Below are 14,494 nucleotides of genomic sequence, written 5' to 3'. Positions count from 1 at the left end.
CCGAGTTAAAACTCCTTTGTTCTAGAAATCCCAGGGCTGTAGCAATTTTAGCCCGGAATGCTCCAGATTTGTTTTTATTCAATTCTCCCCTATATTAACATAAAGACAATAAAATAACATCATACAATTAAATCTTCACTATATACCTAACAAGCAAAAGTAGCATGTTATATATGTGATCACAGGTTCACAGACTAGATAAGGGTTCCCTAATCTTTTTCATCTTGTGAGCCATGTAAATTGTAACATTGTAAATTAATCCAGAACCATTAAATGTTGTCGTACAATATGGTCTAAAGAATTGTTCTTTCTTCTGGTGGCAAGAACCCCCTCCCATTGTCCCCCTTTTTCTTGGTGCAAAGCAGTATAAATCCTAGAGCTCCAATGGTTGTACTCTCTACTCTACTCCCTACCCCTGCTTGTCAACCATGCGAGCAGTCACATTGATTTGACTCATCAGCATCATATGGCTCAGAAGCTCCAGGTTTGGGAATAGAACAATATTTAGATACACTTAGCTGGAAAAATGGTGGGAAACACTTGCGTTAAACCATTAAGTTTTTTTGCTGCACCAGAGGAGCAGAACAAGGGGAACCAACAGAACCTTCCAGTTGCCAACAGCACCCATTGACATAGGATCTGTCGGCTTTCCGTCGGAGTGTTTGTGATTTTACCGGACACAATAGCGCAGCATGCTGCGCTATTGTCTCCAGTAAACTCTGGTAAACACTGCCGAATCTGCAACGGATGCCCCTAATGGAGCCTGCGACGCAGATGTGAACAGAGCCTAACATGCCAATAGTAGAGTATACAGTTGAATACGTAGAAGTATACAGATGAACACATCTGGCAGACCATTTCAAACAATCCCACTGAACGTAATAACGTGGTGTCAACGTGGCTTAATTCTTTAAATAAACGTGAGGAGATCAAGCCACTGAAAACTGTTCCATTAACACCTGGAGCTACAGTAAATAAATACATAAGGGAGTCTAAGTTCTTTGTTGTATTGATTGAACAAGATGCTTGAAACCAGAGATTCTGGTCCATGGTGATGTGATATCCACAGCTGGACTTTGTGCTTTGAATCTTCCATTCTAATATATATATATATATATATATATATATATATAGATATATATAAAATGAGCTCTCTTGAACTGAGAACATTTGACTGGGTGTGCCGGATGTTGGAGTACAATGAACTCACTGTTATATCTACAGAAACAGCCAAAAATAATGTGTCCATAGGAACATGGCACATTATCCTACTGGAAGTACCAAATCTACACTGTGGCCATAAAGGGATGCACATGCTCAGCAATATGTATGGTCAGTATGTCAGCATGATATTTAAACCAAGCTCACTTGGTATCAATGGGCAGGGGTGCCAAGAATTAATTTGCCACAGCATTATTCCACCACTACAACAAGACTGAACTTTGGACATAAGCCAGAATGAATCCATATATTGATGTAATTCGCCAAAAAATTGACCCTAACATCTGCATGGTGCAGCAGATATCAAGATCGGTCAGACTAGACAATCCGCAATAATCATCTACATTTTTTTAAGTCATGTGAACGGCCGTGTGCATGTGCATCGCTTACCGGCGGAAAAGATGACACCAGGATGCACTATGCAGGATGCTCTGGGCAATGTTCTGCTGGGAAACCTTGGGCCCTGGCATTCATGTGGATGTTACTTTGACACGTTCCAGCTACCCAAACATTGTTGCAGACCGAGTACACCCATTCATGGCATTGTAACCTTATGTATCATAATATATAATATATTAACACATAATATTAAATTCTAAGGGTAAGCAAAAAAAGAGAAGAAATATTATGGGAAAGGTAAAGAAAGAAAAAAGTTGTGTTACCGTGTTAAGCAAATTAATAATTAACAAATATTGCATTGCTTTCTCTGCTTAGTAGAACTTAAATCTTTGTAGGCATTTACCAGTGAGTAGGACACTTCTATATTGATGTAGAAGTACTGAGTTTGTAATATATAGCACGGCTTCATTTTCATTTAGTAGAACTCATTGTAGTATCATAGTTTACTATTTTTCGTTTTACATAGGACAGTAGGTAACTCTAGTTAATATAGTATAATAAACATATAAAACATACTATAAAATAGGTTATACAAGCCTGTATTTATTATAACTTTTCTGTATTTTTAGGTCAGTGAAATGGAAGTCAATGGTCAGTTTGAATCAGTGTGTGAATCGGTTTTTAGTGAACTAGAATCTCAGGCAGTGGAGGCGCTGGATCTTCCAATGCCGGGTTGTTTTCGAATGAGAAGCCACAGCTATGTTAGAGCAATCGAGAAAGGATGTTCTCAAGATGATGACAGTGTGTTGCTTCGACCATCATCACCTCCACGCACAACGACTACAGTGAGGACAATCCAGAGCAGCACCGGTTAGTACTAGTCTAATTTATTTAAAGCAATGGTTTGCTATTCAAATTGTTTTATTTGGGTCTTGGGTGGAGAACTACTGTGTATACTTCTTGTTGTCATAAACATTTGATTTTCCTGTGATGGCAGGAAGGAGGTGAAGGGAAAGTGAGCCCTAATCTACCCACCGCCCTGTCCCTGCCTACTTGCAACGACCCGCCCTAGGCGACGAGGTACAACTGGGCGGCGGTCCCTACGCTGTCTAAGTGCACAGGAAAACAAACAGGGAACACGCAAGGGAAGGGGCAGTAGCCACGGAACGCCACGAGGAAACGGAGCGGCGAACGAACAGTCAGGACCAGGACGAAGTGAGTAACCCGAGCGGGCACGGAGACAGAAGCAAGCCAGGGGCAAAGCAAAGCAAGACAAGGGGAACTGCAGCAAGGCAGAAGCACGGCAGAAGCAGGCTGGAGCAAGCAGCAGTGGGGCCAGGAATCCAAAAGAATAACAAGCAATGAGGAAGAGAAAACTGCAGGTATAAATGGACAGGGGGCGGAGCTAACTCTGACTGACCAGGCCGCGATAGGCTCTCCCACTCCTGAGCCTGCCACCCTGATTGGTGGGAGCCGGTGTCAGTCTAAGAGGTCTGGCCTCAGGTGTCGACTGATTAACCCTGGGAGTCTCCACAGACGTAGTGCCTGGCAGATCCATTACAGTACTCCCCCTTTTATGAGGGGCCACCGGACCCTTACTAAGAGGACCCGGTTTAGTGGGGAAGAGAAGGTGGAACCTCCTGACCAATACCCCAGCGTGAACATCTCGAGCAGGTACCCAAGTCCTCTCCTCCGGCCCGTATCCTCTCCAATGGACCAGGTACTGGAGGGAGCCCTGGATCATCCTACTGTCCACAATCTTGGCCACCTCGAATTCCACCCCCTCAGGGGTGAGAACGGGAACAGGAGGTTTCCTAGAGGGGGACCAGGACGGGGAGCAGCGTTTAAGGAGGGAGGCATGAAAGACGTCGTGTATGCGGAAGGATGGGGGCAGCTCCAGACGGAAGGATACAGGGTTGAGGACTTCAATGACCTTATAAGGCCCAATAAATCGGGGAGCAAACTTCCTGGACGAGACCTTAAGGCGCAAGTTCCTGGACGACAACCAGACCAAATCCCCGACGACAAACTGGGGGTTAGCAGAACGTCTACTATCTGCCTGAATCTTTTGTGCGCTCTGGGACGCCTCTAGGTTCTTCTGAACCTGGGCCCAGACAGTGCACAGTTCCCGATGAACATCCTCTACCTCAGGATTATTGGAACAACCAGGGGAGACGGAGGAGAACCTTGGGTTAAACCCGAAATTACAGAAAAACGGGGAGACCCCTGACGAGTTACTGACCCGGTTATTCAGGGAAAATTCAGCAAGGGGAAGGAATGAGACCCAATCGAATTGACAGTCAGAGATGAAACACCTTAAATATTGTTCCAGGGATTGGTTGGTCCTTTCCGTTTGGCCGTTAGTTTCGGGATGGAAGGCGGAGGAGAAGGACAGATCAATCTCCAACTTTTTACAAAAGGCTCTCCAAAATAAGGAAACAAATTGTACCCCTCTGTCCGAAACGATATTGACTGGGGCCCCATGGAGACGCAGGATGTGCTTCACAAACAAAGAAGCTAACGTCTTGGCGTTAGGTAGCTTCTTAAGGGGCACAAAGTGGCACATCTTGCTGAAGCGGTCGACTACCACCCACACCACCGACTTGCCCTGAGATGGAGGCAAATCGGTGATAAAATCCATGGAGATATGGGTCCAAGGTCTCTGGGGAATGGGCAAGGGACGTAGTAGGCCCGCAGGTCGGGACCTAGGGGTTTTGGACCTAGCGCAAACCTCACAAGCGGCGACGTAAGCCCTAACATCTTTAGGCAACCCAGGCCACCAATAGTTTCTGGTAATGAGGTGTTTGGTGCCCAAGATGCCAGGATGACCAGATAGAGCGGAGTCATGGTTTTCCCTGAGTACCCTCAGCCGGTATTGCAGGGGAACAAACAGTTTGTCCCCAGGGGCGTTCCCGGGAGCTGCACCCTGATCAGCCGCGATATCAGAAGCTAAATCAGAATCCGTGGCAGAGACGATTATACCAGGGGGTAAAATACAAGCGGGATCCTTCTCGGAAGGAGGATTGGCCATGAAACTACGTGACAGAGCATCAGCCTTAATATTCTTGGACCCAGCCCTATAGGTAACCAAGAAATTAAATCTGGTAAAGAATAGTGCCCACCGAGCTTGTCTAGGATTAAGCCTCCGGGCCGATTCTAGGAAAACCAGATTCTTGTGATCCGTAAGGACCGTTACCTGGTGTCTGGCCCCCTCCAGGAAGTGCCGCCACTCCTCAAAAGCCCATTTAATGGCTAGAAGTTCGCGGTTGCCAATATCATAGTTACTCTCCGTGGGCGAAAACTTCCTAGAGAAGTAAGCACAGGGGCGGAGATGGGTGAGGGAGCTGGTACCCTGGGACAAGACGGCCCCCACTCCCACCTCGGAAGCGTCAACCTCCACAATAAATGGCTCCTCTTGGTTGGGCTGAATCAGCACGGGGGCCGAGATAAAGCACTTCTTGAGAGTCTCAAAGGCCTGGACGGCCTCAGGGGGCCAATGGAGGACATCAGCACCCTTGCGGGTAAGGTCCGTAAGAGGCTTAGCGACGACCGAGAAGTTGGCAATAAATCTCCTGTAATAGTTGGCGAACCCTAAAAAACACTGTAACGCCTTAAGGGAGGCAGGTTGGACCCATTCCGCCACAGCTTGAACCTTGGCAGGGTCCATGCGGAATTCATGAGGAGTGAGGATTTGCCCTAAAAATGGTATCTCCTGTACCCCAAAGACACATTTTTCAGTCTTAGCAAACAGATTATTCTCCCGAAGGACCTGGAGCACCTTCCTGACATGCTCCACGTGAGAGGACCAGTCCTTGGAAAACACCAGTATGTCATCAAGGTACACAACAAGAAAATTACCCAGGTACTCTCTCAGGATTTCATTAATAAAATTCTGGAAGACAGCAGGGGCGTTACACAACCCAAAGGGCATGACCAGGTATTCGAAATGACCCTCGGGTGTGTTGAACGCAGTTTTCCACTCATCCCCCTCTTTGATGCGGATAAGGTTATATGCCCCCCGTAGATCGAACTTAGAAAACCATTGGGCTCCCTGAACCTGATTAAAAAGATCCGGAATCAAAGGAAGTGGGTACTGGTTCCTTACAGTGACCTTATTCAGGTTACGATAATCAATGCACGGCCTAAGACCACCATCCTTCTTCCCCACGAAGAAGAAGCCAGCACCTACAGGAGAAGTCGAGGGGCGAATGAAACCCTTGGCCAGGCATTCCTGGATATACACCCTCATGGCTTCACGTTCAGGACATGAAAGATTAAATATCCTACCCTTAGGAAGCTTGGCACCAGGCACCAAATCGATAGCGCAATCGTAATCTCTATGGGGGGGCAACACCTCGGAGGCCTCCTTAGAAAACACATCGGCGAAGTCCTGAACAAACTCAGGAAGCGTGTTTACCTCCTCCCGGGGAGAAATAGAGTTAACAGAGAGACATGACGTAAGACATTCATTACCCCATTTGGTGAGATCCCCAGTATTCCAATCAAACGTGGGATTATGCAACTGCAACCAGGGAAGACCTAATACCAGATCAGACGATAATCCCTGCATCACCAGTACAGAGCACTGCTCCAAATGCATGGAGCCAACAAGGAGTTCAAAAACAGGAGTATGCTGAGTAAAATAACCATTAGCAAGGGGAGTCGAGTCGATACCTACTACAGGGATAGGATAAGGTAAATCAATACAAGGCATCTTTAGAGACATAGCAAATTCCACAGACATGATATTAGCAGATGAACCAGAATCCACGAAAGCACTGCCCGTGGCAGACCGGCCAGCAAACGAGACCTGAAAGGGAAGCAAAATTTTATTGCGTTTCACATTAACGGGAAATACCTGTGCGCCCAAGTGACCTCCCCGATGATCACTTAGGCGCGGAAGGTTTTCCGGCTTCTTATTCTTGCGCCTGGGACAGGTGTTCAGTAGATGCTTGTCGTCCCCACAGTAGAAGCAGAGACCGTTCATTCTGCGAAACTCCCTACGTTGTCGAGGGGACATGGAGGCCCCGAGTTGCATGGGTACCTCCGAGTCCTCCGTGGAGGGGCGAGGAGGCGGGACCTCAGGGGGGATCGCAGAAAAGTCAGAGGGGAGCACACTGAAGCGTTCTAGCTGACGTTCCCTGAGACGTCGGTCAAGTCGTACTGCTAGGGCCATAACCTGGTCAAGGGAGTCAGACGAGGGGTAACTAACCAGCAGATCCTTCAGGGCGTCAGATAATCCTAACCTAAACTGGCACCTTAGGGCCGGATCGTTCCACTGAGAAGCTACGCACCACTTCCTAAAATCAGAACAGTATTCCTCAACCGGTCTCCTACCCTGACGTAAGGTCACCAGCTGACTCTCGGCTAAAGCAGTCCTGTCAGTCTCGTCGTAAATGAGTCCGAGGGCAGAGAAAAAACGATCAACAGAGGAAAGTTCAGGGGCGTCAGGAGCCAAGGAGAAGGCCCACTCTTGGGGCCCTTCCTGGAGTCGGGATATGATGATACCCACCCGCTGGTTCTCGGAACCTGAGGAGTGGGGCTTAAGTCGGAAATATAGTCTGCAACTCTCCCGGAAGGAGAGAAACGTCTTACGGTCCCCTGAAAACCGGTCAGGTAACTTGAGGTCGGGTTCTAGAGGTGAGGTGGTGCGCCCAACCCCTTGGGCCAGGGCCTGGACCTGTAGGGAGAGGCCCTGCATCTGCTGGGTCAGGGTCTCAAGGGGGTCCATGATAGCGACAGCGTAGGAGAAATGGTAGACTAGGTAAGGGCTTGTTATTCTGTGATGGCAGGAAGGAGGTGAAGGGAAAGTGAGCCCTAATCTACCCACCGCCCTGTCCCTGCCTACTTGCAACGACCCGCCCTAGGCGACGAGGTACAACTGGGCGGCGGTCCCTACGCTGTCTAAGTGCACAGGAAAACAAACAGGGAACACGCAAGGGAAGGGGCAGTAGCCACGGAACGCCACGAGGAAACGGAGCGGCGAACGAACAGTCAGGACCAGGACGAAGTGAGTAACCCGAGCGGGCACGGAGACAGAAGCAAGCCAGGGGCAAAGCAAAGCAAGACAAGGGGAACTGCAGCAAGGCAGAAGCACGGCAGAAGCAGGCTGGAGCAAGCAGCAGTGGGGCCAGGAATCCAAAAGAATAACAAGCAATGAGGAAGAGAAAACTGCAGGTATAAATGGACAGGGGGCGGAGCTAACTCTGACTGACCAGGCCGCGATAGGCTCTCCCACTCCTGAGCCTGCCACCCTGATTGGTGGGAGCCGGTGTCAGTCTAAGAGGTCTGGCCTCAGGTGTCGACTGATTAACCCTGGGAGTCTCCACAGACGTAGTGCCTGGCAGATCCATTACATTTCCAACTTCTGCTGTGACTTATTATTGAAAAAATGTAAATGGCTGGGTAGAATTCCAAGCTACCCACTACTGATAACATACATATGTACAGTGCCAAGGTTAGGAGAAAAGAGTTATGTCATCATTGTCAAATATCAGGGCAATTTATTTATCTATCTATCTATCTATCTATCTATCTATCTAGGGCTCACCTTATGTTGGATGGTGCCCAGTGTCTTTCGTTGCAGCCTACCCATATGTTGCACTCTAATGCAGTGTACAAATAACTATACTATACTGTGCATAATTATATGCATTTTCCATTAAGGTGCCAAAATAACAGTGCAATATGTTGACCAAATAACAATTCAATACAGTTGTCTAAAAAAACAATGCTAAGTGGTGCTAACACCCCTATAAACTGCAAAAAAATTATCATGTTTCTAATATTTTTGTTATTATTATTATCATAAGTAAATTCTACTGTGCCCAAATAATATAAACATACAGTGACTAAATAACCTCTCCATACATAATAGAATCTAATAACAATGCTGTGCCATGTCTAAATAATACCACTATACAATTAATATTGAGGTTCATGGTTCCAAGCAATCTATGGCGCCCTCTTCATCAGTGACAAAAAATGCATCTTGTAAGATTGCAGAGCTTTCAAATCACTAAGGCCAGCCCTCTATCTATCTATCTATCTATCTATCTATCTATCTATCTATCTATCTATCTATCATCTGTCTATCTATCTATCTATCTATCTATCTATCTATCTATCTATCTATCTATCTATCTATCATCATTATCTATCTATCTATCTATCTATCTATCTATCTATCTATCTATCTATCTATCTATCCATACATTATGTTACTTTAAAGCAATAAAAAATGAAAAAATGTGTTGACTATAACAAGGTACACTGGTGAATAACAAAATTTCATTTTTCTGTGTTGATTAATTTCATAATATATCTTTATAATGGTTGGAGTTAGTTTTTTTTCTGTTGCAGAGCTTCCCTTTAAGGTGCTAAAAAGTTAAATGATAAAATTCCGGCTGCATGCAGCCTCCACTAGGGGGTGCTCACTGTATAGGGATTTTTACAGCTCCCTTTAAACAAAATAATCCTTCTCTACAGTGTTGGCTGCAGTCAACCAGATTATCGTTTAATCCTAACTCTTTGTTTGGGATTTAAAGCTTTGAAAATTAGATTATAAAATTAATCAGCACAGAATTTTGGACCTAAAAATTAAATGATGTTCAAAGGAGGTAAACGTTTAAATTTGAAATCCAGTTTCCTAACAATTTATTTAGTGAGCAATAGATAATATTGCATAGGCAATGGGTAAATAAACAGGATTTTCTTCTAGTACATAAAGGTATATTATGGATATTGAATGCTGTGCAAACCTCTAAATACGCTGCCCCTAAGGTTACTTATACAGGAATACTACTTGTACTCCAGATGTGATTCTACAATACAGTTATAAGCCATAAAAAAGAAATGCATAAAAAAATGGAAAGAAAAAATAATAATAGCTAGATGTTCAAATAAACGACATCAACACCATTTATTTTAGAGAAAGAACAGGTCATAATCCTAATGACCTGAAAGGTTGCTGCTTATTGATCCATGTCTATGGTAGAGTTAAAATTTCAGCACAGATCGGCAATCAATAAGTTAGCTGAAGGTGAAGAGGCAAAGGCAGAAGTAAATGGAAGCTATGAAACGCGTCAGTGCAATTTCTCAAATGATGGGTTTGATCACTTTATTTATTAAGTCCTTTAAAGAACTTGTTTTCCCCTTCACCAGCAGATACGATTATGAATTATCCATAATTAATGAGGGACCGAGTCTATTTTCTCATTTGCATCCCCTTAATCATAGAGTGGTGACAGCAAGGACAAGCCATGGCAAAAACATTCAACATGGAATTTAAAACAGATGTTGTTTTGGTACTCTGTGATACTGAGAGGATACGTGAATGATGCTGGCATTGCTCAGAATAACTTGTTATTTTATGTCAGTATTGGGGTGACAAGTTGATAATAATTATTCTATTCACATCCAGAGTCTGCTATATATGCAAGATTTGTGACCAAGGCCATTTGACAGAATTTGCACTTTCATTACAGAAAGAAATGCTAATATTTCCAAAATGAAAAGCTAATTACAGGATTGGAAAGAATTCTCTGATGTTTTAAAAAAATCTGTTTTTGATAATTGAGTAACAGATGTCTCAAAAACTGAAATTTAAAAATTTGATAGCATAACCTACTCCCTATAGCTTTACTCACTCGGATGTTCTGCTGGGAAGAGCTCTAAGGTGTCTTCTGCCTCAGAGTCCTTCATTCAGCAGCCAAAAAGAGCAACTGGAAACAACATGAACTGGGATTGTCATGGATGAGATCCACTTAGTGTCTGATATCTGACTCTTTAGGCTCAAGCTAAAAAGAAATCCAAAGGTAATTCCTGGTGGGAGAAGGGAGCCCACACCAATTTCTGTACTTGTCAACTATAGTTGAGTAAGCGAAATAAGTGATTATCGAAAAAAAAAAAATATTTCACTAAACATTCAGTTGTTGATTTAAATTTTCCTTTAAAATATAAATGTCATGAGATGCATGTCTATAAGATGCCCACTAGCGGTTAAGGCATTGGGCATGCAAGGAACCTAATCTATAGCATCTTGAGCCATAGATTTGTGGTGGTGGACCCCTCCTGTTGTCATGCTTGTTTTGACAGTCTGCCAGTTGGCAGATCTCCCCCAGTCAGCTTTACTGAATGCACTTTTTGAGCCTACGGTGACTAGGAAGAATGCTGTGAGCATGCTCAGTTCAACTAGTCATGGATAAAATACATTATTTTTACTATCACTTAGCAAGCAATTTTTAGTAAATTATATATTGTACATTCCTAAAAATGTAAAATGTGCACAGGATATAATAGATAGATAGATAGATAGATAGATAGATAGATAGATAGATAGATAGATAGATAGATAGATAGATAGATAGATAGATAGATAGATAGATATGAGATAGATATTAGATAGATAGATAGATAGATAGATAGATAGATAGATAGATAGATAGATAGATAGATAGATAGATAGATAGATAGATAGATAGATAGATAGATAGATATGAGATAGAAATTAGATAGATAGATAGATATGAGGTAGAAATTAGATAGATAGATAGATAGATAGATAGATAGATAGATAGATAGATAGATAGATAGATAGATAGATAGATAGATAGATAGATAGATAGATAGATAGATAGATAGATAGATAGATATGAGATAGAAATTAGATAGATAGATAGATAGATAGATAGATAGATAGATAGATAGATAGATAGATAGATAGATAGATAGATATGAGATAGAAATTAGATAGATAGATAGATATGAGGTAGAAATTAGATAGATAGATAGATAGATAGATAGATAGATAGATAGATAGATAGATAGATAGATAGATAGATAGATAGATAGATAGATAGATAGATAGATAGATAGATAGATAGATAGATATGAGATAGAAATTAGATAGATAGATAGATATGAGGTAGAAATTAGATAGATAGATAGATAGATAGATAGATAGATAGATAGATAGATAGATAGATAGATAGATAGATAGATAGATAGATAGATAGATAGATAGATAGATAGATAGATAGATAGATAGATATGAGATAGAAATTAGATAGATAGATAGATAGATAGATAGATAGATAGATAGATAGATAGATAGATAGATAGATAGATAGATAGATAGATAGATAGATAGATAGATAGATAGATAGATAGATAGATAGATAGAATTTTCGAAAATCACAAGGAAAAAAATATCACAATAGCCAAAAACATTTTCTGTTTTCCTTTACCCCTAGTAGAAAATGTTCATTTCTTTGTGGCTTTACTTGGTGATGCGTGGGTGTGTTAGAATTATTTGAAGGTGTTGTGCTGCAAATGTGTTTTCTTCAGAAAAGATCCTTTGGTAATAGTGGATATTGTAGTTGTAATTGTGTTGTAGGCTTCTCACTTCCAATCATATAGATAAATGATTGCAATGACTATACTGACTTTTGTTTTCCTTGAGTAATGTACAATGCGGTTGAAAGTGTGTTCTGGGAATAGAGCATGTTTTTTCATGTCTAAATGTATTCTACATAAATGCTGTTACTTACCACTATATAATATTTAAAATCAATGTCACTGTCTCCTGCTCTGGAAGCAGCAAGTGATCTGAACCTCATCAGCCTCATTATTGTGTAAGAACCTGGACCCACCGGAGGACCCTATGACTGTATAGCATATACAAAAAGTTTCTTATCTGCAGAGGCTATGTGACATAACAAGTCACTGAGAGGTGCTGATCTCTGCTTAAATACTCTGGACAGGGTGATGGCACCTACCCAACATACGTTTGTGATTGATACACTACTTCCCTAAATATCATTAAGAATGTTCCATCATGAATGTCACATTAGAGGTGAACTCCCAAATAATGTTATCATTGCTAATATAATATGCTTTAAAGGGGTTGTCCAGAATTAGAAAAAATATTTGCTTTCTGTCCAGAAAGAGCGTCTTGTCTGTCCATGGGCTGTGGCTGGTATTGCAGTTCAGCCACATTGACTTGAATAGTAAGGATGATTCAATGGTTCTAATAACCACAGTAACATGAAGGGCACAGAAATGCAAACATACAGAACATACATACATACATACATACATACACATAAACATACATACATATAAACATACTACAGTATATACATACTTTATACATGCAAACAATATATACATACTACTGTTTTGAATATTTAATGTATACTTAAAAAAACAATATATCTGCAAATAATAAATAGCTGTTGTTAACATGCACAAGTAATTTAGTATTACTATAACGTCTCTTGAAATTTAGGAGCTTTGAGAATATCAGATTCTAGTTTGTGATACATGGCTTTTTACTTAGTCGTTTGACGTTACAATCCACTATGACACCAGCCATTTGTGTAATTAATATTGCTCACAATGATCAAGGCGAGCTGTAAAGTTTGTTACCAAATGAACAAGAACAATATTGTACATATATTTTGCCTTTAACTCAGGAGACCCCTTTGCTGCCTCAATAAAAAGAAGGAAAACTCCTGATCATTTCCTTTAAAAATTTCTGATCAAAGTTGTTAGGCCCTTTTCACACTTTTTACGTTTTGCAGTGTCTGTCAGATTCCCTGTAAACCTTCGATGTATACCTCAAACGGATGCCCCTATAAAGGGAATAGTGGCATCTATCGACTATAGGCTCCATGTCGAAAAAACATATACCGCAATCTTCTGCACTATGCCAAAAAGCAAAACAAAAAGGTATACCAGCTCAATCGAGGCCAAAAGTACACTCTTTTGGCCTTCATCGGGTAAGTGAGAACATATAGTAAACAGGCGCAGTGTAAAAGTACCCTAATACTAAATGTAGTCACCGAATATTTATCCTTATTTGTTTAGAGTTTTTGCTTGTTTGTTTTGTTTTGATGAGACAACTATCAGCACTAAAATGAAATGAGACGTTCTAATGTACAATCCTGAATATAGTTCCAGTTTTATGTACAGATCTCTTTTAATAGAGGGAGAGGGGCTGGGTTATGGGAGGTTATGAGCATTGAGAGTAACTGGCACAGAAATCTATGAGATGGGCTGGGCTTAGGGATTTGTGAAGAGTGACAGACACAGAGAACTATAAGAGCGCAGAACTAAAGGAAGGGACTTCTGAAAACTAACAGGAACAGAGAGTGCTGAGAATGCAGAGCTAAAGGAAGGGACTTCTGCAAACTGACAGGAACAGAGAGTGGTGAGAGTGCAGAGCTAAAGGAAGGGACTTCTGAAAATTGACAGGAACAGAGAGTGGTGAGAGTGCAGAGCTAAAGGAAGGGACTTCTGCAAACTGACAGGAACAGAGAGTGGTGAGAGTGCAGAGCTAAAGGAAGGGACTTCTGAAAATTGACAGGAACAGAGAGTGGTGAGAGTGCAGAGCTAAAGGAAGGGACTTCTGAAAATTGACAGGAACAGAGAGTGGTGAGAGTGCAGAGATAAAGGAAGGGACTTCAGATAACTGACAGGAACAGAGAGTGGTGAGAGTGCAGAGCTAAAGGAAGGGACTTCAGATAACTGACAGGAACAGAGAGTGGTGAGAGTGCAGAGCTAAAGGAAGGAACTTCTGAAAACTGACAGGAACAGAGAGTGGTGAGAGTGCAGAGTTAAAGGAAGGGACTTCAGATAACTGACAGGAACAGAGAGTGGTGAGAGTGCAGAGTTAAAGGAAGGGACTTCTGAAAACTGACAGGCACAGAGAACAGTGATTGGGGCTTGGCTAAGGGAAGGAACTCATGAAGAGTGACAGGCACAGAGACAGTGAGACAGGCTGGGATAAAGGAAAGGACTTGTGAAGAGTGACAGGCACAGAGACAGTGAGGTTATGAGCATTGAGAGTAACTGGCACAGAAATCTATGAGATGGGCTGGGCTTAGGGATTTGTGAAGAGTGACAGGCACAGAGACAGTGAGAGGAGCTG

General features: G+C 42.4%; 1 protein-coding gene across 4 annotated transcripts in view; it reads left to right on the top strand.

Moving 5' to 3' along the window:
• Positions 1-14,494, top strand: part of DLGAP1 (DLG associated protein 1) — a 598,634-nt gene that overhangs the window by 409,268 nt on the left and 174,872 nt on the right. For all 4 annotated transcript variants that reach the window (XM_075826387.1, XM_075826388.1, XM_075826390.1 and 1 more), the window contains one exon: positions 2,190-2,430. In XM_075826387.1, the coding sequence (XP_075682502.1) occupies positions 2,190-2,430 (241 nt within the window). The remainder of the gene's footprint in view (positions 1-2,189; positions 2,431-14,494) is intronic.

The sequence above is a fragment of the Rhinoderma darwinii genome, chromosome 5 (genome assembly GCF_050947455.1).
Source record: "Rhinoderma darwinii isolate aRhiDar2 chromosome 5, aRhiDar2.hap1, whole genome shotgun sequence".
Classification (NCBI taxonomy): Eukaryota; Metazoa; Chordata; class Amphibia; order Anura; family Rhinodermatidae; genus Rhinoderma; species Rhinoderma darwinii.
Note: the sequence above shows the minus strand (reverse complement) of the source record. Positions and strands in the feature narration are given on the sequence as shown.